Source organism: Rhopilema esculentum, chromosome 4 (assembly GCF_057945365.1).
Source record: "Rhopilema esculentum isolate cy_ngs chromosome 4, ASM5794536v1, whole genome shotgun sequence".
Taxonomy (NCBI): Eukaryota; Metazoa; Cnidaria; class Scyphozoa; order Rhizostomeae; family Rhizostomatidae; genus Rhopilema; species Rhopilema esculentum.
This window is the reverse complement of record NC_142818.1, coordinates 370,210-393,988: the sequence shown is the minus strand read 5'-3', so window position 1 is coordinate 393,988 and position 23,779 is coordinate 370,210. Positions and strand designations below refer to the sequence as shown.

At 36.9% G+C, this 23,779-nt stretch overlaps 1 protein-coding gene across 1 annotated transcript; it reads left to right on the top strand.

Annotated features, from left to right (window-relative positions):
- Positions 1–2,106: 2,106 nt before the first annotated feature.
- On the top strand, positions 2,107–19,183 carry LOC135691404 (solute carrier family 22 member 15-like). Its single transcript, XM_065209256.2, has 8 exons — positions 2,107–2,854; positions 7,349–7,452; positions 8,488–8,811; positions 9,551–9,766; positions 11,307–11,441; positions 11,742–11,833; positions 12,666–12,774; positions 17,305–19,183. The coding sequence occupies exons 1-8, from the start codon at positions 2,543–2,545 to the stop codon at positions 17,606–17,608; spliced, it is 1,596 nt and encodes a 531-aa protein (XP_065065328.2). The 5' UTR covers positions 2,107–2,542; the 3' UTR covers positions 17,609–19,183.
- The last annotated feature ends 4,596 nt before the right edge of the window (positions 19,184–23,779 follow it).

Sequence of the window (23,779 nt, the reverse complement as noted above, 5' to 3'; positions counted from 1 at the left end):
GCAGATCCTATCCCCCAACTTCAACAGCCGCAATATTCCTTCGCAAACAGGATGTCGTTGGGCAAATTAGAGCAAGGACAGAGAGATTTCAATCTAGTTTCTATCCCAGTTGTCTGTTTGATTGGAATGATCAATGTCAAGAGGTCAGAGTTGCACCAACCATTAAGAAAAAAGCTATTGTCCATTATCCGCCCCCCTGCTAAGTCTGTCTTTGGGATTCATGTCCCAATCGGACAATCCTATCTTACTCAACTCAGAGTTAGACCAAGCAAGTTGAATTTTCACAAATTCAAGTACAATTTTAGAGATACCATCAACCCAATGTGCCCTACGAAAGATGGTATTGAGAATACGGAACACTTTTAGTTGCTTTGCCCTTCCTTTCACATTACTGCGACCACCAAACGAGCTCTTAACACATCTTTTATTATATGATGACAAAGACTTCCCGGATGATCTTAACAAAAATATTCTTGAATTGACTCTAGGATTCGTCCATGAAACTGGTCGATTTCATTAGGACTGCAGCATAGTTTGTTATACCTCGCATAACCACCAAGTACGTCATTGTAGAGCATCTTGTTTGTAAAGTTCCGTCTAGTAAATGTAAATTTAATTCTTTTGTAGTATTCTTATGTTCTTTTTTGTATTTTTATGTGATCGGTGCGTCGGGGGAGGGGTGCTGCATGCTTGGGAAGTCGTGGTGGGGGCCACACAATCGCTAATAATTCCTCAAGTGAGGCCTGGGACATAATCTTTATAGCATTGTTTAATTCGAATCCAATTATCTGTGTCGGTTGGTGGCTTTTCAGGTGCGGCTTTGTGGGCGGGTGGTGCATATTTCCTGATACACCTGGTAGTTTTTATTCTTTCTATGTCAATCTTTCACGGGGCTGTCATAGTCTATTGCTCCCCGTGGTATCAACGTCCTTGTAGTGTTTGTTGAGTAATTTTAGTAGGTAGCGTAATAGGTAACTTGTCTTGTAAATTTTTAGTGGAATATGAAAAAAACTATACATTAGTTGAAAAACAAAACAGCGCGACAGAGCAAGGCAAGGTTGCTTGCAAGGACTGTTCAATGTGCGCTATCGAAATTTAGACAGCACGAGCGGGCCTAAGACAATCCTTGCTTGTCTTGCAAGGTTTTATGCACATTCTCAGTCGCTGATTTCAAAGACACTGTTCATTTGGCTAGGATTATCCCTTCCCCATAAAAAAACCGTCCTTGCCACTGAAATCCTTCCTGCCGCTATATGCTGGAAGAAAAACTTTGTCAGCTAGGAATAAGCGAATAAGTGTTTGTATGATTTCGCTAGTGATCTAGTTCGGTTGCAACCGAAGTCTAGAATGTGATATTGTGTGTCCTGTAAATTTAAATAAAGGCTTTTCCATTATCTGTACGCTTGACAATAATGACCATAATCCAACTTGAGTAACTGGTCTTTTCAAGAAACAAGCATTCGTATTTTTTATTCACAAAAAAAAGAGAATGGGGGAACAAGCAGATCCCCATCAACTTTTGCCCTAGTTCGAGGACATCAAATTCCAGACTCCAGCAAATTTATGCAGTTGTTCAGGAAGTAATGTGCCTTACTCCTAAGTTGAAAATTGACATTCCAGGAAGTGAGACTAATTTAGAAGTAAAGAAAGCACTACAGATTGATGGATTAATACTGTAATTCCTTTGCTGCAAAAAGAAATGCTCAGGAAAAGGATTACATCAAATGGTGAGAATATCTTGCACCTATTTCCAGTCTATCCGACAACCAACTTGCAATATCTGCCCTCCTGCCACACCTATTTTCTTTTAGCAGACATCGTTACCGACCGGGGATGCAAATTTTACCGATATGGAGCGCCCATGACTAATTTTGGTTGCACTGATTTTTGGCAGTTTCGAATTCGGAGAATCAATTCCCCGATATTTTTTCATCAAATATAAAGAATTGGCGTGGCCTAATATTTTAAGACATTTAAACTAGAGCATCTTTCATGTTTCATTAACTTGCAATGTTCTAAATTGAAAAAATCTACATTCAGAAGTAGGTTCAACGGCACCAATGCTTGAAAATTAGCGTGCAAAGTTATGTGCTAACCCCCGGTTTTGAGAAGTTTTGAATGTACCGAAATAAAACAAAAAGTAGTTTTACATATGGATCATGTAAAGTAATAAATCAGTCATCTAAATCAGTCATCTAGATCAGTCATCTAAGTCATACGATTTTTATCTCCAGCTGACCCCCTGAAATCGAAAAAAACGGCACTCCTTCTGGCAATGCTCTCCATGCCCCCAGGTATCACGAAAATAAGTCTGGTGCTTTGTTCCAGTCTGTCATGATTTTCAAGTTTTGCATTTTGCATGCAAAAGTAAAGCGAATCCAAAAATAACTGGATTGGGGCATGCGCATTTGAAAGGAACTTGAAACTACTCGCGTGAAACCACTCTGGGGTCTAGTGTTTCGCCGATTTGCAGAAACGCTGAAACTGTTCGCGTGTCACTTTTAGCTCTATCAAATGCCTTCAAGCGACTGAACTAAGGGAAATGGCATCTCAAGGGAAAATGCAAGAGCTTGATGTGGACAGTATACTTCCACTTGTTGGAGAATTTTCTCGCTTTCAATATGTTCTAGAAGCCTTGCTATGCATTTCCATTATACCCCAAGCACTTCAAGAATTCATGATGTATTTTGCTGCGCACAACTCGCCATGGCGTTGCACATACAATAGCACGGTTTGCACTTTTCCGCAGAATATGACATTCATCTTGGGTGATTCACTGTATGAAGAAAGATGCAAATTGGAGAGAAAAGAATGGGAGTTTGTCTATTCAAAAGATTACTCAATCATGACTCAGGTTTGTAGCTGTTTTATCTATTATTCTTTACAATTCAATTAATTCTTAACTATCAGTGTCACTGCTAATGGTGAACAGAGCGGATCCAATAAATTGCAACACTCAACTATGTCACCATCGTACAGGTTGGGGTTTCCTTGCATTCATCTTCCGTAAAAATATTTTCCATGCTATTAGAGAGAAATTGCTAGTTAGAGCTTAGTCAGGGAAGCACGAGGTCTTTGTTACGATCCACTCAATCTTCTTAAATAATCTTCTCAATCTTCTTCATTTTGTAAAACTCTTAAATAATACAAGTTCAAGCTGGAGCTTCAAAGCCTCAGGCAGAACGGCGTTGAAATTGGCATGCAACTAAGGATGGGTATTAATAAAGTCCACTAGATACCATGGCAACTGCGTGATAAAGAGTAATGCCCACGCACGAGTGATGCAAAACTTTCTTTTGAAAGCATACTTACGGAACATACAAAACATCGATTTTGTACATGTACTCTGAAACGATCCTCGGATCGAACGGAACGGATCAGAACAACACGATCTGATTCGATCCTCAGATCGTTTTCCATCGTTATCGGATTAAGATTATTATAGTGCTTTTGTCTTTTATATAAATTGTCTTCTTGCCGATTTCAAGCGTCAATGAAATTACGATATAAATTGGCAACTCTGCCTCGGGCCATCAGTAACAGGTGACACAATATCAATGCTTATGTTCCTCTTAAGGTTCACTTTATGGTTACGGTATACGTTTCTGACACAGTCTTCTCTTTCTAAAAGATAAACTATTAACGGAATCGGATTAAACTATATATGATTCGATGCACAAGAGTTTGGTGATTCTAACCATATCAAAATAATTGACAAATATCGTAAAATGATACTTTCTAGGCAAGTTTATTGCTTAAAAGAATGTACAAACCTCAAAAGGTTTTTTGTTTCCATGCGTTGGAGGTAACAAAATATGACTTATATCAGCAGAAAGCGCAGATCCCTAAAGGACTTATGCCACCTATTTTGGCGCCAAATTTTTTCCTCTTGTAACTTGTAAATAAAAGCCATGTGAACATGATTCCAAAATATTGTCACGATCTAGGGTTTGTAAGAGCCCCAAAACGGCTATTTAACTTTTGGCGGGAAATGTATCACGTGATGCTGGACGTAGAAATTGACAACCTCGACATTGAAAGCATTGCACTTAGACTAGTTGCTTAATGGGCAGCATTGCCCCTGAGAGTACAAATTATTGGATGATTTTCATGGGGTAGTTTTAGGCGTGGATTTTGAATCTGGATGTTGATCGGGCGTGCGTGTAGGTGTTCCCAAGATATGGGGGTTCGAAGGGGAAATTTCATGTCACTGTATAAATCATTTTTGCAAGGAAAATACAAGATAGCAATGTCTGAAGCAGTGCATTTGCAAGCATAACCAATGTATTTATATGGAAAGCCAAAAAGTATGTATTCCTGATTTTTTGGGGGCACGGAGATATTTTGTGGCATCTGACCGTTGGCTTACTGGCGAAGAAGCTCTCGGGAATCTTTCATTTAGGAACTGTTTTATCAAAACGGATCGACTGTATTACTAGCCCATAAGACGATAAAAACAAAGCAAAAAACAAAAAATTGCTCCAGCAACCTTCCTACCCTAGCTAAATTTCAATCGAAAATAGGTGAAGGACAGAGAGTTGAAAACCGCAAATAATTCATAAATCAAACCTTTTTCTCCATTTAACGAGTAAAAAAACTCCCCACTCAGTATTTTCATTCCCTTTGCTCGAGCGTCATCCCGTTTCCCCAACCTCTACGTCTATTTCCTTCCTTTGATGAATTCGTTGTTGCATTAGTCTATTTGCTGTGTTTTCCGTTTTTTATACATTGTTCAAAACTAAAATGTACGACATCCCAAAACAACGTGTAGTGATAAAATCTATTTCTGAATTACTCATTTTTGCAAAATAAATCAACTTTTTGCACGCGAGTAGCAAAAAGCCTATGCATTTCAAGTGTAGGCCTGTCTCCGCTTGTCAACTTTACGTCAAGCGGTCACGTGATACTTCGTTAATTTGCGTCTACGGCCCCCTCCAAATGAAATTTTTGTCGGAAAACTTTGAAATGCTCAATTTTGACCTATTTTCTACCGAATTCGTCAGTAAAAAATTAAGGGAAAAATAGGTGGCATGAATCCTTTAACTACCACTGAGTGTCTCAGATTTGTCAAATTCCTCCTTCTTTTGAAAATATTCTAGTGACTTGGACAAAAAAGGAATTTTTTTCAACAAAAAAGGGACTTGTCTTGAAACTAATGATCTCTACGCGCTATGATAACACCTGGTCCATGCTTTCGTTGTTAAGCAACCTAATAAAGTACTTTCTTTGGGTGGTGTACATTATAAGAAAAAATCGATGTTGGTGGTATATGACACTTGACCTGCCAACGAATGCTAAACATATCTTTAGGAAACAATTCAATTTAGGACCAGTCCTCAAAGCTGCATAACAAAGCTGCCATCTAGGTTTTTCTAACCTCAAAGTTGCTTACGAGTTGCTTAGTGTCTTAGTGTGCAAAAAGAAAAGTACAAGCTCTCCCGAGTGGAACTTGCACCAAATCTGGTCTCTTTCACACAAAATTTAGATAATTTAGTGAGACAGAGGGAAAGGGATCCAACAAAAATTTCTAACATCCACAAAAAAATTTTTGTACCATAGACAAAACAAATTTAAAAAGAAACAATAAACAATATAACAGCAAAACTGCGACTTTTTATTTTTATGAAAGCAAGGCTAGAAATTAACACGAAATTTTCCTTTGCTTTGTTTTTATGTAGCTAGCTACCTTATCTCTCAGTCCTCTATTAGCTCTCATTTGTATCAAGCCCTGGTTGCCAATTACTTGATACTTGATCCAAAAAAAGTTTTTGTGGCCATGCAAGGATTTTGGAACAATATTCTGGTTGATATAAAAAGATCGTCATCTGCTTTCAGTTTTCGTCAAAAGCTTCGAGCCATTTTATTTCTTGTGGCAATCTGGTTCTTGTGGCAATCTTTTTCGAAGCTTACTTGATTTGCATTTTGCTTCTACTTGATCTCTTATCTCATCCTTTGCTGCATCACCACTTTCACGATGAATGATTCACTTTTTCAACCTAGTGACATATGAATCTATGAATCTTTTCTGTTTCTTTACCTGTTTCATGAAATACACATCTTTCAAATGGATTATTCTTCTTGATATCAAAATGACTATCTATCTTGTTTACTGCCTGGTCATATATTGTGCCTACCTCACCTAATGTTTCAAATATATCTTGCACTTCATCTCCTAAAAAATGCAAAAGTGCTGCCCTCTTTTGGCTATCATTTTGAATACCTGTTGCATTCAGAAAATAAAAAAATGATTTCTTCCATAGCAGTGGCCTGTAGTGTTTTTATGAGTTGAAAACTATGTGCTTGCAATTTTCATCTTCATATAAATTAGAAAGAACTTTATGAGTCTATTGTCTTATAATATAGACCATTTTAAATATATAATTCTTGAATTTGTCCGTCTATCGTTTGGAACCTAAAATAGCATGAGTAGGAAAGTGCGAATTTTTTATATGTAGTTTGTCAAATTGAATTTGCAGAAAAGAAATTTGATATGAATCAAATTTCTTTCTCTTCGGTAAGGCAAAATTAATTATCTTTGTCATGAAAATGTACCCCGAAGGTATTTTATAGGCCTAAAGATACGGGGAGTGGTGCATTGTGCTGAAGAATAATTACAAGCAACGAGTATGGTTTTAAAATAGTTGAAAAATATCAATGATTATATGAAATCAAAACTTGGTTACTACATTCGAACTCTGTTATTAATAACCAAGCACTGAATTATGCCTTATTTTAGCTTTTTCTAGAGTTGGGCCTAGATAATTCATAGCAGTGTCTGTAAACAAAGAAAGAAAAATTAACTAAATTACATCTTTGTACAGCTGTGTTAAGAAATGTATGCATTGAGTGGCTAAACATTGTTGCTGGATCCGTTTTAAAACAGATCATTCATTATTTTCTGGAATTTCGACAAGACAGAAAACACCACAGCAAGCACCGCGACTGTAAATGCTTGGAATTTGCGAATGACGGCTTATTTTTCAAATATCAATTCAAAAATTTAAGTACAATATAAGGCCACTCACCAAATTTCACATAGAACGAAATCAATCCTTGCTTTTACCAAATTTATAAGGGCTCAGTATGGAGCAAGTTCCTTTTTGCCACTATTCAAAATGGCCGAAGTAAACAAATTTGCCTCACAGCGTACCTGTGAGTTAGACATCTAGCGCTTTCGGCGCTTCTATATCATTAAATCTAATCAATCAACTCTAATCAAAGGCTAGTATAAAATGGTTTATGCCTAATACACAACACTACCATTTCAAACATTCATTGTATGAAAACATCTAATATACAATTACTTAGAATGATCACGTTTCATATTGTTGGTATTATTGTTTTTCAGTTTGACCTCTACTGCGACGGAGAAATCTACGGGTACTTGACAACGTCGTTATTTTTCATTGGGTGGGCAGTTGGTGCTGTTGCTATTGGCATCGTAGCTGACAGGTAAGGTGCACAAATGGCCATGAGTTTCGATTGACAATGACTCACCTTTCTTGGTCACTTGCAACTAACAAGTTCTGCGCCCAGGCTAAATTTGTCATCATATAGTTAAATCATGTGACGAATAACATTCTTCTCTCTAAGCTATCTCCAAAGAGTCAATGTGATTAACTAATCAATCCTTTTGCATTATCTTATATATCCAATTTTTATGAAGTGCTAAAGAGCATAAGTCCACCCAAATAGCTCACAGATGATTTCTTTGACCATTCCCCAACGCGTGGCTGATTTTGTGCAATTGGTGGAAATAGAAAATGGCCTCGTTGATGCAACATACTCTGAGGTCGAGAATAGAGAAACATGCGAATTTTCGAATGAAATTGTGAAACTTTAACATGTCCTTGCAATTAATCTCAGCAATATCTTCGCTACTAATGAGACCACCCCCTCCAATTATTTATTCTCCGCCTGTTTATAAAAATTTGGACTCGATAAAACGGTCTACCAACCCCCTTTATTTAGAATCTTTTTGTGTCTGATAGGTTATACAAATTTTGCAGATTTGAATCAAAAGATATTGAAGAACTTAATTCTTTTGTTTCATTTCATTAAAGAAGATCTTCATACAATTCTCCTTAAACTACTTTTAACCTAGAACAGTTTTGAAATTTGATTTGTAAGAAACTTTAAATAAATAAATAAATGAATAAATAAATAAATAAAAAGATAATAAATAAATAAATAAATAAATAAATAAATAAATAAATAGAAAAATAATAAATAAATAAAAAATAATAAATAGATGAAAAAAAATAAATAAAAAATAATAAATAGATTAAAAAATAAATAAATAGATAAATAAATAAATAGATAAATAAATGATTAGATCAATAGATAAGTCAAAGGAAAAGCTGTAATTAAAGGTAAATAAAGGAAAACTGATATATTCAGATATGTAGGCCCCTGTCATACCGATTCAGCTCGTTTGTTTTTTTATCATTTTCAAATAAAATAAACCATTCCCTTTTATTCTTACAGGTTTGGTCGTCGGAAGGTCATGTTTCCATCTGTGGGTGTGATAATCATTGTTGGGTTTCTCAGCACATTTTCACCTAATGTTTGGGTCTTCCTCACTACCAGAATCATTGTTGGTTTCTTCACACCAGGCACAGGCGTTCAAATGTTCGTCGTGGCTTCTGAGTTCGTTGGTACAAGATACAGACCACTTAGTGGAATTATTTTGTGGTCGTTTTATGCTGTGTCGCTGATTATTCTCGGAGTACAGGCCTATTTCATTCGCGAATGGAAAAAGCTCTACATTATATCCACTGTCCCATATATCTTTGTACTTGCTTTCGCCAAGTAAGTACAAGCAAACAAAATATTTTTCTGCCTTATGCAAAGAAAATTTAGAATCAAAAGATATTCCTTTAGATATTTATTTGCGTACAGTTTTTTTTGTTTGACAAACTTTAGTTTATGAAAATTCTCCTGACAACTGATTTTTGTGCTTAGCTTTTCTCAAATATTCTATAAAAAATGTTGATTATGAGCAAAGAAATTAACCAGAATCGAAAAGATTTATGCCAAAAATATTTTATCTATAGTTTCTCGATAAACAACAAATACACTTTAACGGTAATTGATTCAGTATAGGCAAAGCTGTGCAAGCTTTGGTAAAAGCAGCAGAAGAAGACGATGCTGAATTGCAACTCAATCATTCGTTTCTTGATTCTTTTTTTGCTGCATGATAATCTCATACCTTTTTTTATTCAAGCAATAATATCTTTATTCAAATTTTTCTCATTCACCTTTCACATTCATGACTCGTAAGAAACCAAAAATTATTTACGGATCTGTTATATTGTCCTCGATAGGCAGAGCTAACATTGGTTCAGAAAACAGATTTAGAGAACAGAATTATGCAAATAAAAGACTTTGTTGGAATCCATCTTCCTAGAGAGTTATGATCACCATATCCAGCAAGATTTCTAGGGTTGTCGCTTCATGCAACTAGAGTTGGATAAAAAATGAGCATTGAAAGCTTCTTTTCTCTCAGTCTGCTATATCTTTTTTAATAATACTAATTTTAATCTTCAAGGTTCGTCCCAGAGTCAATAAGATGGTTAAACCTTAATGGCCGCCAAGAGGAAGCAATGAAACTACTGCGAAGAATTGCAAAGTTCAATAAGAAACAGCTGCCAGACAATGTAACACTTAAAGCTCCATGTACTGGTCCAAAAGTCAAAGCAAATCCCATTGATCTCTTTGTTCCAACCAAAATGGCTTTGCAGAGCTTAGTACAAAGCTATGTCTGGTAGGACAGAATGAAAAATATTAATTTAGTTTAGAAGTTGAATGTTATTGTAGAAGCCATGTAAAAGGTGTCAGGGGGGGGGGGGGGGGGGGAGGCAATGGGTCAGGGGACTGCCCTTTTTGGTATGGTGTTTTGCTACTAATTGCCTTCTTAAATGAATTCGAGAAGTTGACTTTCTTTCTTACTTGTAACTGTAGTCTATCAAATAGCATTTTAAAATTTGGCAACTGCCAATCTAATACAATCTTAAACATTAAATTTAGTGTTTCCTCAATCTCTAGAGATCATTAACAAAGAAGAGTAGCCATTACACTCTTAGAAATATGCTCTGCTCTGCTCTGCTCTGCTCTGCTCTGCTCTGCTCTGCTCTGCTCTGCTCTGCTCTGCTCTGCTCTGCTCTGCTCTGCTCTGCTCTGCTCTGCTCTCTGCTCTCTGCTCTCTGCTCTCTGCTCTCTGCTCTCTGCTCTCTGCTCTCTGCTCTCTGCTCTCTGCTCTCTGCTCTCTGCTCTCTGCTCTCTGCTCTCTGCTCTCTGCTCTCTGCTCTCTGCTCTCTGCTCTCTGCTCTCTGCTCTCTGCTCTCTGCTCTCTGCTCTGCTCTCTGCTCTGCTCTGCTCTCTGCTCTGCTCTCTGCTCTGCTCTCTGCTCTGCTCTCTGCTCTGCTCTCTGCTCTGCTCTCTGCTCTGCTCTCTGCTCTGCTCTCTGCTCTGCTCTCTGCTCTGCTCTCTGCTCTGCTTTCTGCTCTGCTTTCTGCTCTGCTCTCTGCTCTGCTCTCTGCTCTGCTCTCTGCTCTGCTCTCTGCTCTGCTCTCTGCTCTGCTCTCTGCTCTGCTCTCTGCTCTGCTCTCTGCTCTGCTCTCTGCTCTGCTCTCTGCTCTGCTCTCTGCTCTGCTCTCTGCTCTGCTCTCTGCTCTGCTCTCTGCTCTGCTCTCTGCTCTGCTCTCTGCTCTGCTCTCTGCTCTGCTCTGCTCTCTGCTCTGCTCTCTGCTCTGCTCTCTGCTCTGCTCTCTGCTCTGCTCTCTGCTCTGCTCTCTGCTCTGCTCTCTGCTCTGCTCTCTGCTCTGCTCTCTGCTCTGCTCTCTGCTCTGCTCTCTGCTCTGCTCTGCTCAAAGCAAATTTACAATTTGTGTCGCTTAATAAAAATTTAAGAATAATCGGAGTTTTCAGACTCTGCAGAAAATAGGTACTTCTATAAAAAAGTATTTTGAGTAAACTTTTTAGACATATAAGCTTATCGGGTATTTTCTGACCTTGTTTGTTACACACAGAAGGTTAAACAATCGGTCTAAACCTTTTGAAAGGAGTTGAACTAGATTTATCCTTAATACGTGCCCACAACATTATAAATGGAAAGAAGATAACATTTGATTTAACGCATTGCTCCATCCCACTAAAGTTTGCAATATTTTGCTTATTCTGCGAGTATTTTTGACATTGTTTTTTCTTTCTTGCTTAGAAGTCTTTGCAAAAGACCTTGCAAAGAGAGATATGCAAAAGTGAAATAATGAGTGAAAATTGTGGCTTAATGAATATTTTTGTGACAGGGTGGTAAATGGACTTGTCTATTATGGAGTTACGCTTGCCTCGGATACCCTCAGTGGAGCTATGTACCAAGATTTCATCCTTACGTCATTGGTGGAATTTCCTGCCATTGTCTTCGCCATATACTTTTGCAACGCGTGAGTTCTATTCAAAAATTAACAGATAGCTGCATCTTTGGTAACTTTGTCAAAGAAATGAAGTGTATAAACATGTTTTATAACTACAACCGCTGATTTATGATTTTCGAGGCAAAGGTTTAGCGCAAAAAATTTATTAGTATTGTAAACCTGTGGCAGGAAAGTTGTATGGAGGCTTTGTCTAACAAAAAGTCGCTTATTCATTATCTTGAATACTTGAATACTGAATACTTAGATATCTGTACGCCTTGCTTTTGCAAACCCAACGTCTAAGTACTTTTTGCTTTGACCTTTTTGTAGTTTTGGCAGAAAAAAGACAGTCATTATCTCGTTAGCTACTGCCAGCATTGCCTGTCTTCTCATTCCAGCGATACCTACTGATCAAGGCAAAGGTATACACGACTAATTCTTTCTTTCATCTTTCAAAAGATTCTACTACAAGTTACAGCCTTGATTAGCTAAGAATAATTCATGAGCTGTCAAAGGAAACTTTTCACATGCAAGCTCTTCTTTCGGGTTATGTGATTTCAGAACATTTATAAATTCAAGTGTAGCAACTTGAACAGCAAAGCGACGTTGATTTTCTATATCGTTTTGAGAAGATCTGGGTTTATTCCACAGTAAAACGAGCCCTTATGATAAGACATATAAAGATCAATGCTTTGCATGGTTTTCCCGATATAACTGAAATCCTTTCTTCGGCAAGGAACCCTTCTACAAATGTAGGGTCGCCGTATGTACGATATGCAGTTTTTAGTCTATAAATATTGAAATAAAAACCAATTTTTTCTTTCAATTCCCTGAAAAATTATTGAGATTCAAGGTTCTTTCACAGCGTAGGTCTACTCCAAACCTTTTCTTCTCGTCCTTTCCATACCAATTGCTCACCAGAACAGCTAATTCAACCTTTCGTTTAGTCAATCTCTTGGCATTAATCCAGGTACCCCCTGAACTCAAAAAGCTTGAAAGGGGCCCTGGTTCTGTGCCTAGTCAATCAAATGATAAAAGATTTTTAGATTCTCTTTGTAACAAAACAGCAGTAATGATAAAAGAAAAAGGTTTTATACGTTGTTTTGGTATTAGAAATTGTAAGGAATCAAATGTGTGAGAGGTTTCAGAAACAATTTCCCATTTTTAAATGCGGGTCTTGCATACTCCATACTCCATCTGGCCCTACCGTCCTTGTTGTTCAACTGACAAAATTAATAAATGTATTTTTTGCAGGCTTATCCATATTGCGGATTCTTGTTGGAATGATTGGAAAATGTGGCGTTGCTACATCTTTTGACAGTTTATATACCTGGGCAGTTGAAATTTACCCGACAGTCATCAGGTATAATTGTCCGCTAATAGTCAATTACATTTTCATCTTTTCTTTGTTAATTTTTCTAAACAATCTTTTGATGGTACAAAACTTGTAATGGCTTTGAAAATTGCAAACATTTGAGTAAACGTAATCTTTTCGTCTGACACTCTTCAGAGTTTTAAAAGTCAGAACATAGATCGAAAGCTCTACGCTAGGAAATAAATATACCCAGTTTTGGATCGAAATAGGCCAATCAGAAACAAGAGCACATGACTGTAAAGGTTGACCAATCAGTGCCGCTTGCCTATAGAGAATGTTACCAATGGAGTCTTAAGGTGAAAACGAACTCCTTTTGTCTACACAAAAGCGGCTTTTTCGTGCTAATGAAGATAGATTCCAAAACTGATAGATGGAATAACGATCGAGCTTTACCACTAAGACGAAACATGTCGCCATTATAAACCTACGATTCTGCTATCGGGCAGCACAATCTGGGTATCCAGGTTTTAGTGGCACTTTTAGATCTGCAAGAACGAGGTGGCTGCTCTCTTTGGGGATGGATTTTGTTTGTAATACCAGATGGAACATGCTGTTTTATTCTATCCTACAATCCTTGGGTAGTGCGTCCTACGTAGCCAGAATCACACTGACACGTAAATTCATATACAACGGAATTCTTCTGTGAGGTAGGACCACAATCTTTTTAAATGGAGGGAAGGGCTTTTTTACTGTGTACAAAGCGTGGATTCACGAAGAAACAATTTGAAATGGCCTGTTTTATCTGTTTTCCAAAACGCACGGAACTGTTACGAATTCAAGGTAGTTTCAGATTGACCGGGCATTGTTGGGGACCAAATTTTACGTCAACCGAGAAACTTGTTATCTTCTCCCCAATGTAAACTGGAAATTTGCTATCTTCTCCCTAATGTAAAGTTTAGACTCGAAACAAATCATCAGTGCCCTATGTGTAAGCGTTGTTGATGAGGCTCACTTTCTTTTATTTTGGGCAAAACGAACTCTATCGAATGTATAACCCCGAAAATTTGGGTTTACGGTATACACTGGTAAAAAATTCAGTGCCAGACTTCTTAACCTTAACACTTAGAAATGGCAAAGAGCTATTTTCTTCCTTTTCAAATGTAAACTTTATGGCTGGGTGAAGGCAATTCGGGCATTTTAGAAAAACATCACACTCAGCCTCAGTTTAGGAAATAGGATATATTAAGGATTAAAGGCAAACAATTCCGTACGTTAATATTTTCGGACATTTGCGGCGTCCCAAAATTTTAACGTCCAAAATTTTTTGTCATCCGAAATTTTTGATGTCCGATATTTTTTGCAACACGGAAAAATATAGCAAGACATTTTTTTTGTTTTAACTGTGTAATTTTTGTGTTCAAGATGTGTATTTTCTTGTTTATATATTTTTGATATATAAGAAACTGCTTTATAACAAACCTACTAGTAGAACTTAGGGTAAAAATAACTAAGATTTTATCTAAGATTCTTTAGATAAAAAATAACAAAACTTCTAGTAGAATTAAGGGTAAATTACAATAGATTCTTTTGTTCTCTTGTTTTCATTAACAATACAAAACAATAGCAAATTTAAGAAACTTCTACTAGTAGGGCCTGAGCTAGGTTTCTTATCAAATAAAAAACGTGTACAAACCGCACAAAGGGAAAGAAAGTGTAGAGAGAGGCACTGAGTGATACAAAATTGTTTTTTGAAACTAAATTTAACCAAAATCAGCCTCATCATTCTCTAAAATAATAGTATAGTCCTCGTCAGCATGATCATCGTCAAAACTGTGCTTGCACGTTGGTTGATCAGCTTTTATGATCACATGCAAAACATAATTGAAGTTCCTGACGAGGACCCATTTAAACACTAATAAGCAGTAATGAACCGTTTAAAAAAACTTTAAAGAGTAACCTTAAGATATTATTTAAAAGCATTAAAAACAACTAAATACATGTTTTTTTTGCATTCGCCCGAAATTTCTCTGGAATCGTCCGAAATAACTTACAAAAACGTCAGAAAATGTTTTGTCCGAAATATTTATGTCCGAAATTTGTTGCCTTTTAATGTTTGTGTTCACATATCAAAAATAGACACCTGGCTGATTTCCAAAAAAGGGGCACAATTTCCAAAAAGGGGCGCCATACTTGCTTCAACTCGTCCAGGGAGGGGCAACTGCCCGTAGTTGCCCCCCCCCCCAAATCCGCCACTGCATAGTGACACCATCCTTTTGTTGGTACATTTCATTGTTAAAGCTGAATTCAACTGAACGTGTCGCAGTCTCCATCAGTTCAATTAATACTCTGGGAATGGTGGGCTATTAGGCTCGCTCCGGTACATGTATCGGCGCATGTTTTGATGGTCTCACTCAAAAGAACATTTGTAAAAAGACTGCTAATGTCAAAAGAACACATGAAATATGTTTCGTTTTTGATGTTCAAGTTTTGCATGAACACAGCGAACGTAGAAAAATCCTTTGCACAATTTTTTGAATATATTTGAAGAACAGGGTCCAACTCTTCAGAAAGCCACTTAGCCAATTCATGTTGAGCTGAGTCGATCATTGACAATACTTGTCTAAGTGGAACATTCGGTTTATGTATTTTAGGGAGGCCATACATTTGATTCAGTGCTTCGATGCAAGGAACTGCAAAGTTAGAACATTTTAAAAGGACGATAACATGCTCTTTCCCTTGTAAATTGGTAGGGCTGCAAAGACAATATCTTCCAAAAGACATAGCACGACAATATTACAACTTAAAATGATAACAGGGGCGGATCCAAGAAAAAAATCTGAATGAGTCCCAGGCAAAGGCTAGGGACTTTCAAATAATGCATTGATAATTGTGGATAAGACAACATTATTATTCATTTTTATGTATTTTGGTACCATTGAGGGGGGGCGGGGGCGGGGGGTAGATACTATCTACTCACTAAATCTAGATTATCGATTTTCTGCCGACAAAAAACAGTGCCTCTGTGAGAATTATGGTAAACCCCTCCTTTTCTCGATACCCTTTTGGTTGTTTTCGATGCCATAGCAAAGTTTTTCCTTCTTGTTTTGTTCGCAATTTGTTGTTTTGCCTCCGTAGACACCAGCCTATTCATCAAAATATGGTGTTCTTTCTGAAAATAGGTTTTCCGTGCCATCAAAGACTGCAATTTAAAGCAAAGGTAGTTAACACTCCTGGAAAATTAACGATATCTCCTATCTTATCAAACACTTACTAATCTGCTAGAATGCTGCGATGGTCGCGATTCAATGTTTTGCAGACTGCAAATTGCAGTTCGACAACAGAACAGAAACAATAGATAGCCAATAAACCAATGGCTATTTTACAGCGCTCTTACAAATATGGTATCACTTCCGCTTTCCAGATGCTGTGTTGACTGAGTTCCATCCGTGTTCCAAACAAAAAGTTCATTGTTTCAATTCGTTCACTTCCGAGACACAAAACGTTTATTTCCGAGTTCTAGAATTGACTGCTGTTGTCCTCCACAGCGTCTGGAAAATCGTTACAAAATCATGACAGAGAAGAAACTGGCAATTTTAAGATTTTGAAGAGACTGTGACGAAACTTAAAATTTTTAGGTTTCACTTTTTTAGTTTGAATATCACTTGTTTCAGGCAACACTATCTTTAGCTATATGTTGGAAAACTGATTGAGTTCTGTGCACCAAGGAACTCACTCTGGATCCGCCTCTGGATAAAACGTTAGTCGATCCGCAATTAAACGAGTCTCTGAAAAGTCTCCTCTGTTGTAACCTAATTTGCGATACCAGCGGATGAAAAGCACTGTAGGGGTCCTTGGATGATAACAGATGGTATTTCAGTTGACCAAGTCATACTGTTGAAAAACACTCTTTTTTTTATAAGAACAATTTTATAAGAACACGAGCCTCAAAATAGGTCAAAAGTTAAGAACAAATTAAAAACAAGCTGAGGCTGAGCTTCTGCAAAATGCAATTTTGAACAACGTTTTTTCTAAAATCGAGGATTTTTAGCGATGAGTGGGTGCTTTTTCATCGACTATACGAACTTTTCGGAAAATGAAGGTTGTCTCACTCACTTAGTTGGCAAATGAGGCCTGAACACCTCCCTAGAGCGAAAAAGCTAGCACTCGCACTGCTTACACCCTATTAGATTAAGAACAAATTAAGAACAATCCAGCCTCAGATTTTCGAAAAAATTACGAACAGTCAGCCTGAACTGAAATTTACTGGTTCTTATAAAAAAAGAGTGTATTAGTTAGCATTATTATCATAAATAATTACTCAGCTTCTTCACCGAGAACAAACTCCGAGTAACTGCTCAACTTACGAATTTTCACTTATAGTTTTATAAGAGTTTTCATTCACGTAAAATCTGAGCCGATACTTTGCTCAGGATAGCTAAACATCTAACGAAGCTTCTAGGAATCGTTTTCTTTTTAATTTAACCTAGAACAAATTATAATGTAGCTCTGTGTTTAAAAGAAATGTGCTTTGCACCAAATCAGTTTTTGTTTAACGAAACCATGTTTCATTTGGCGCAGATCACAGGGGCTTGGACTTTTGCAAATAGCAAGTCGAATTGGATCCGCAGGGGCACCATGGATTGCTTCCGGACTGAGGCCGGTACACGCCTCGTTGCCCTTCATTGTCATGGGAGGAAGCAGTTTGATTGCCGTTGCTATGTTGTTTTACTTGCCAGAGACCAAAGGGGTGAACATTGCCGAAACGCTTGGAGACAAAGATGGAGGCAAGGAATTCACAGTTGATTTCCAGAAAGAAGCAGACGGTGTCAGTGCCAAGGTTAACATGGCCTACAACAATGCTGATGAGGATTCGCGACTCTAAAACACTTTGAAGTCTTAGTAGCTGCCAAAGCTTCCATCGGAATTAATAACTATTTTACAATCACAGAAGAATATGCTTTATTGATGTTGTATATTTGATGATCTACTGTAAATTGAAATTCACTGTTGAAAACGAATAAATATATATTTTGATACAGCATTGTTGCTTTGCTTTCTTTTAAAATTCAAATAATCGTTTTAATTTTATGAGGTTTATCAGTAACTGAGCTGGCACCAGAACAACAACTCATGAACCATAATTAGTTATTCTTAAAAAATTTGGATCGCAGCACCCGCATAGCTTTAAACTTGCTACCTCTAACTAAATTCGCCTTTAGTTTTGGACAAAATGGCTTTCTTGACGCCTCCCGTCGGGTTTTGCTATTGTTAAAATTCAAAAGTACTTCGGCCAAAATATTTTATAGCAGGAAGAAGGTAGATTGGTTTCAATGTAGTTTTTGTATAAGTGGCCTTTAGATTATTCTCGCTCCCAAAAGATTACGACCTTTTGAGTCACATTTAAGCTTTTCGTCTGACACTTTTAAGAGTATAAAACGTCAGAACATAGAATAAAACCCTAAGCTAGGAAATAAATATTACCCAGTTGTGGATCGAAATAGGCCAATCAGAAACGCGAGCATTTGACTGTTGAGGTTCCCAATCAGTGCTGCTTGCCTGTAAAAAATGGAGTCCTAAAGTGCTAGATGGAACGGCGGTTGGGCTTTGCCACTAAACCGAAGAATGTTGCAACTATAGTTCTTAGTATAATCTGGGTTTTCCAGCAAATGCTGCCCGATAACAGAATCTCATAATTTAGTTGTAGTTTCTTCAAATCTACAAGACCAAGGTGGCTGTTCTCTTTAGGGGTGGGTTTTTTTTAATGCTAGAAGGGGCATGCTGCTTTACTCTATACCCCAAATTTTTTGGTTGTGTATCCTACGTAGCCAGAATCACACTGGCTCGTAAACTCTTGATAACGGAACCTTTTTTAGCTGCTTACGTCTACGGTTACGTTTAAGGTTACTTTTTCAGAGCCATCAATGAAAGCCCTCGCCCAGTTCCTTTGAATGGATGGAAGGTCCTTTTTTGGTACCATACGTATACACGGATTAACAGCAAAGAAACATTTTGGAATGGTCTATTTGATCTGACTTTCAAATCACAAGGAGAATTCGATTGACAAAGTAGACATTTTTCAAATGTCCAACTTGGTGTCCATGTACATGGAGGTAATTTCAATATAAGAAAGAATGTTATCCATAGAAGTTCTCTTCGAAATAAAAAGTCTTACTAAAATATAAAGAAAATCAAATATCAAAGAGCTGAAATCAACATGATTACAAGTCAAGAATACTAACTTAAAAAACCTTTTGAATATTTATCGTTCAAAAAAATCCTGTAGTTTTTTAATTAACCTTAAGCTTTGATACCGATATTGGCCTTTTGCATTTCATAGATGTCTAAGGCGGGACTTTCTTTATAAACCATACCTAATTTTAAGGTGCATCGATAGCCACTTTGTGTAGTAACAAAACGGTTTTGTGAAGCAAGCAACAGTTAAAGTGTGCAGTAATAGGACTTTAACAAGAGCACATTTTGTTCTAGACCAATCAACGGGTTTGTTTACAAAATGTCATTAGCCAATCACCGGCCTCCATTTCGAGCTTGATTTTTGAATGTTTCAAACCAAAACACAGTTGCTGTGGAGAAAAACCTACCCCCATACTTTTGCCCGGGAAAAAAATTTACGTTCTTTAACCTGGAAGATTTTTCAACCTTAGTTTCTAGAGTATTTGTTTCGTACAAATCTCGGAGCCCTAAGCAGAAACACAAACGGTGTCTAAAATATCTGCACTGAAACATCACCTATTTCCCACCAGAGACCTACCTCCAAAAATGGCCAGCTCCTAATTTACTTTATATGAAGCTTTCGTTAATTATACAAGGAAAAATTTTAAGATTTAAGTTACCTGATAGTTTGCGCAAGCAAATCACCCAGCTATCACTTGGGAATAATGTATTTTCTTATAAAAACTAGGCTTTATAATTGCCTATTCCCTCCTCTACACTACCGCACGGGATGCCTAGGCCCTTTCTGAACATTCCTCCTGAGCATCACAGTCAATGAAACTCAAACCACTTTTGTGAAGCCATTAGACATCAGTCTATAGTTTGAAGCCAAAAAGGCCAAAATATTGGCAATACTTTCAATTCAATTTTTGAGGGATATCATCTTTTTAAAAAGTAACAAAGACCCACTTTTTCTAGACAGTCTCAAAGCCTTGAAACTTTACTGATACCTGTTAAAAGGTTTTTAGAACAAGGCACAATAACTTTAGAAATATCTTTGCTAAATCAAATTTGGTTGTTTGAGAACCAACATGATCAAATTGGCCGTGAGTTAAAATTTATTCTCGTACCGATTTACTTCAGCAAGACTTGCCTCTGTAAATGAATTCTGTGGCTTTATGACCATAGTTCTAAATGATATTTCTGCTTTGTAGGAACGTTTCAGAACTGCTAGAATGTTACCAAATGCTATGCTTGTTTTCTAATCGGTCGGTGACACCTATACATGCATGTATTTATCCCAACAGAAAGAAAACACTTTGAATTTCTCTTTTTTCAAAACTATCTGTCTCAAGAGGGAGTAAACTTGTAAAAAATTACTATGTTTTATGGGCCATGTACACTGTACCTACAAGTACCTGTACTTGCAATAAATTAAGCCTTTCTTTGCACAACCTTGTAAGATTTCTATGTAAACTCACAGATACTTAGCTTTATGCTTGGGTGTCTAAGACTGCGCATTTCCCTCTGTGTTATTAATGAACTGCTCATTTCCTTATGTTATGAAAAAATAGGTCAAACATCTTGGTCCAAATTTTTTGTACTTCAACGGAGACCATTGTGTGTATGTTACAAGAGAACTCAATCCATATAGAATTGTTCGAAAGCCTCCAAGTCCATCTTTTCGAAAGCCTATCTTTTCGAATTTTTCGAAATTTCCAAGTCCATCAATTCATTGCGGCAATGTTCAATCCAGTGCACGGAAAACCAATGCTGCAGTTTTGTCAAAACCACACTTCATCTCCTTGAATGCAAACACTCCCCTCACAAAAGTATCAGGACAGTTCAACAATCGAATTCCTTTTCGGACAAAAACAAATTCAGGCTGATGATAACGACTCTTTAATTTAGTGATAATAATTTTTGAGAAACCCCTACAAAATGAAACAAGTCATCAAACTGTTGCAAAACTTCTGCTCTTTTCATCTGTTATATATTTTTCTTAAAATAAGAAACCTTTGCGCTACTTGCCTTACGCAAATCAACGGATGTCAAATGTCAGGTGACTGGGATTCATTTTCGTTTCCTTCGCTACCAGCTTGACAAAAACCCTCACAACATTTACTTACACATAAGCAGTTCAAATAAACAGTTACACAAATAAACAGTTCAAAGGCCAAAGAAACTTATAGAAAAATTCAAGGAAATTCAGAAAACAGTTTTGCAATCAAAAATCTACAAATTGTAAATTCGAAACTTTCCAGATACTTTCGTGAGGAGAGTGAGTTAACATAAAATTTTCGCTATTGGCAGTAGCGTGCCTCAAATGCCTTGAAAGGACGTTCGGCTGAAAATAGCTTTGAAACGACCAAAGGCTGATAATGTATCACTTGCCACAAAATTCAAGGCCAATTTGATCATATTGGTTCTCAAACAACCAAATTTGATTTAGCAAAGATATTTCTAAAGTTATCGTGCCTTGTTCTAAAAACATTTTAGCAGGTATCAGTAAGGTTTCAAGGCTTTGAGACTGTCTAGAAAAAGTGGGTCTTTGTTACTTTTTAAAAAGATGATATCCCTCAAAAATTGAATTGAAAGTATTGCCAATATTTTGGCCTTTTTGGCTTCAAACTATAGACTGATGTCTAATGGCTTCACAAAAGTGGTTTGAGTTTCATTGACTGTGGTGCTCAGGAGGAATGTTCAGAAAGGGCCTAGGCATCCCGTGCGGTAGTGTAGAGGAGGGAATAGGCAATTATAAAGCCTAGTTTTTTTAAGAAAATACATTATTTCCAAGTGATAGCTGGGTGATTTGCTTGCGCAAACTATCAGGTAACTTAAATCTTAAAATTTTTCCTTGTTTAATTAACGAAAGCTTCATATAAAGTAAATTAGGGGCTGGCCATTTTTGGAGGTAGGTCTCTGGTGGGCAATAGGTGATGTTTCAGTGCAGATATTTTAGACACCGTTTGTGTTTCTGCTTAGGGCTCCGAGATTTGTACGAAACAAATACTCTAGAAACTAAGTTTGAAAAATCTTCCAGGTTAAAGAACGTAAATTTTTTTCCCGGGCAAAAGTATGGGGGTAGGTTTTTCTCCACAGCAACTGTGTTTTGGTTTGAAACATTCAAAAATCAAGCTCGAAATGGAGGCCGGTGATTGGCTAATGACATTTTGTAAACAAACCCGTTGATTGGTCTAGAACAAAATGTGCTCTTGTTTAGGACTTTTTATACTTACGGCATTTATAAAAATTCACTGATAAATTTTTCTTCTAGTATTTTGTAGCAAATGGGGGTTGCTCACATTGATAGAAAAAATAACGGTCATGGGAAACAACGTTTCTTCAAGGCTCCACCCTATTTCATGCGAAATGTGCAATAATTTATTGTACTTAGATTTAGGTATGCTATAAATGAAGTCTGCACTGATCTAGAGATTCCGCAATAAAGATATGGTCATTTAAGAAATTTGTTGATTTGTAACCATAGAATGTTGTGACAGAGGCCTAACATGCAAATCTGCATGGGAGATATCTTTTTGGTGACACTTCGTTAGTGTTTACGGCAACACAGTTCTGTCACTTGGAGATTCAAGAAAGCTAAAAGCAGCTGCCAGATTTAGGCCCCATGGCGTCAAATGCAATAGTTACGCATTGCTAAACTAATTCTTTTGGATCACTCTGTTACGATAGAGAGAATTGTCTGCAACCACTCATTTCTTCATAGTGGCAGAATGATGAAGAAAAAAGATTAGAAATCCAATTTAGGCCATAAAACGAATAGCGAGAAGCAAGATAAACAAACATGTGCAGCCTCGTATCTATTTACACTTGATTGAGGTTTTGGTATTTCAATAGCTGCGCCTTTAACACATGTTCCCACAGAGCAAAGATGGCAGATATGCCGTATTTCTTTTGTAAGTTGGCAATGTTAAGGAAAAGGAGAAGAAATTTGGAAAAGAGGGAGGAAACATCAAGCTTGTATATTTTTATGAGAAGGATTTTTAACCACCAACTACGCTTTTGGTACTGCAAACTTTGAAGATAGCAAAGCGGCAACATAATATACAAAGTATTTTTCGTCTGACATTCCTTACAGTTTAAATGACGGTTTTTCTGTTTTTTAAAATGACATTTTTTATAACTGGGAAGTTTATCTGATATAGAAAATACAGTTACTGAATTTTAAAACTACTTTCGATTCATTGTGTCTCTCTAGGACTAGTGATAAAAAACTAAAACTGAAATGAACAGAATATAATTCTTTACCAAATAACGAGATAAAACAACATTTCAGGTTTTATTTCGAGTATCAATCAGTAATCAATTCACATCAATTGAAGTTTCAATTCTGGACGTGTTGCTGCTTCTGGGCTTTAAAGTCTATTCTTCTCGTTTACATGATAAACTGACATGATTGAAAGCAGGAGAGTTTATTAGATGTTCCTCCTTTATTTGGAAATGAAAATCCAAAGACCTGCTCGAATTTTTTTTGAGGGTTTTATAGAGCCTATTAATCAATAGCATCGTGTGATTTAAAGGAAGACCAAGTACTTTGCCGTGTAAGATTTCGTGGTAATGCTCGGAGATGAACTCAAAACATAACATGCATTTTCTGCTTGAAAGGGTTTTTTCATTTTTCCAAAATATATTAACTAGAAAACCGTGAATTTTTTAAGAAGGAATCCGCTGATATTTTTTTGAGTGGAATTTTTGTCATGTGTATATTATTCCATACCCCGTCTTAATTTATATTATCATTCAACTGATCAATTTCATCCAAAACTTCCGCTAACACCTTTCTACGTTTTCTACTAAGTCTCTTGCGCTGAAATATTGAATGGATTGGTCTTAGGGCCTGTTTATATGGAGAAAATCGCCC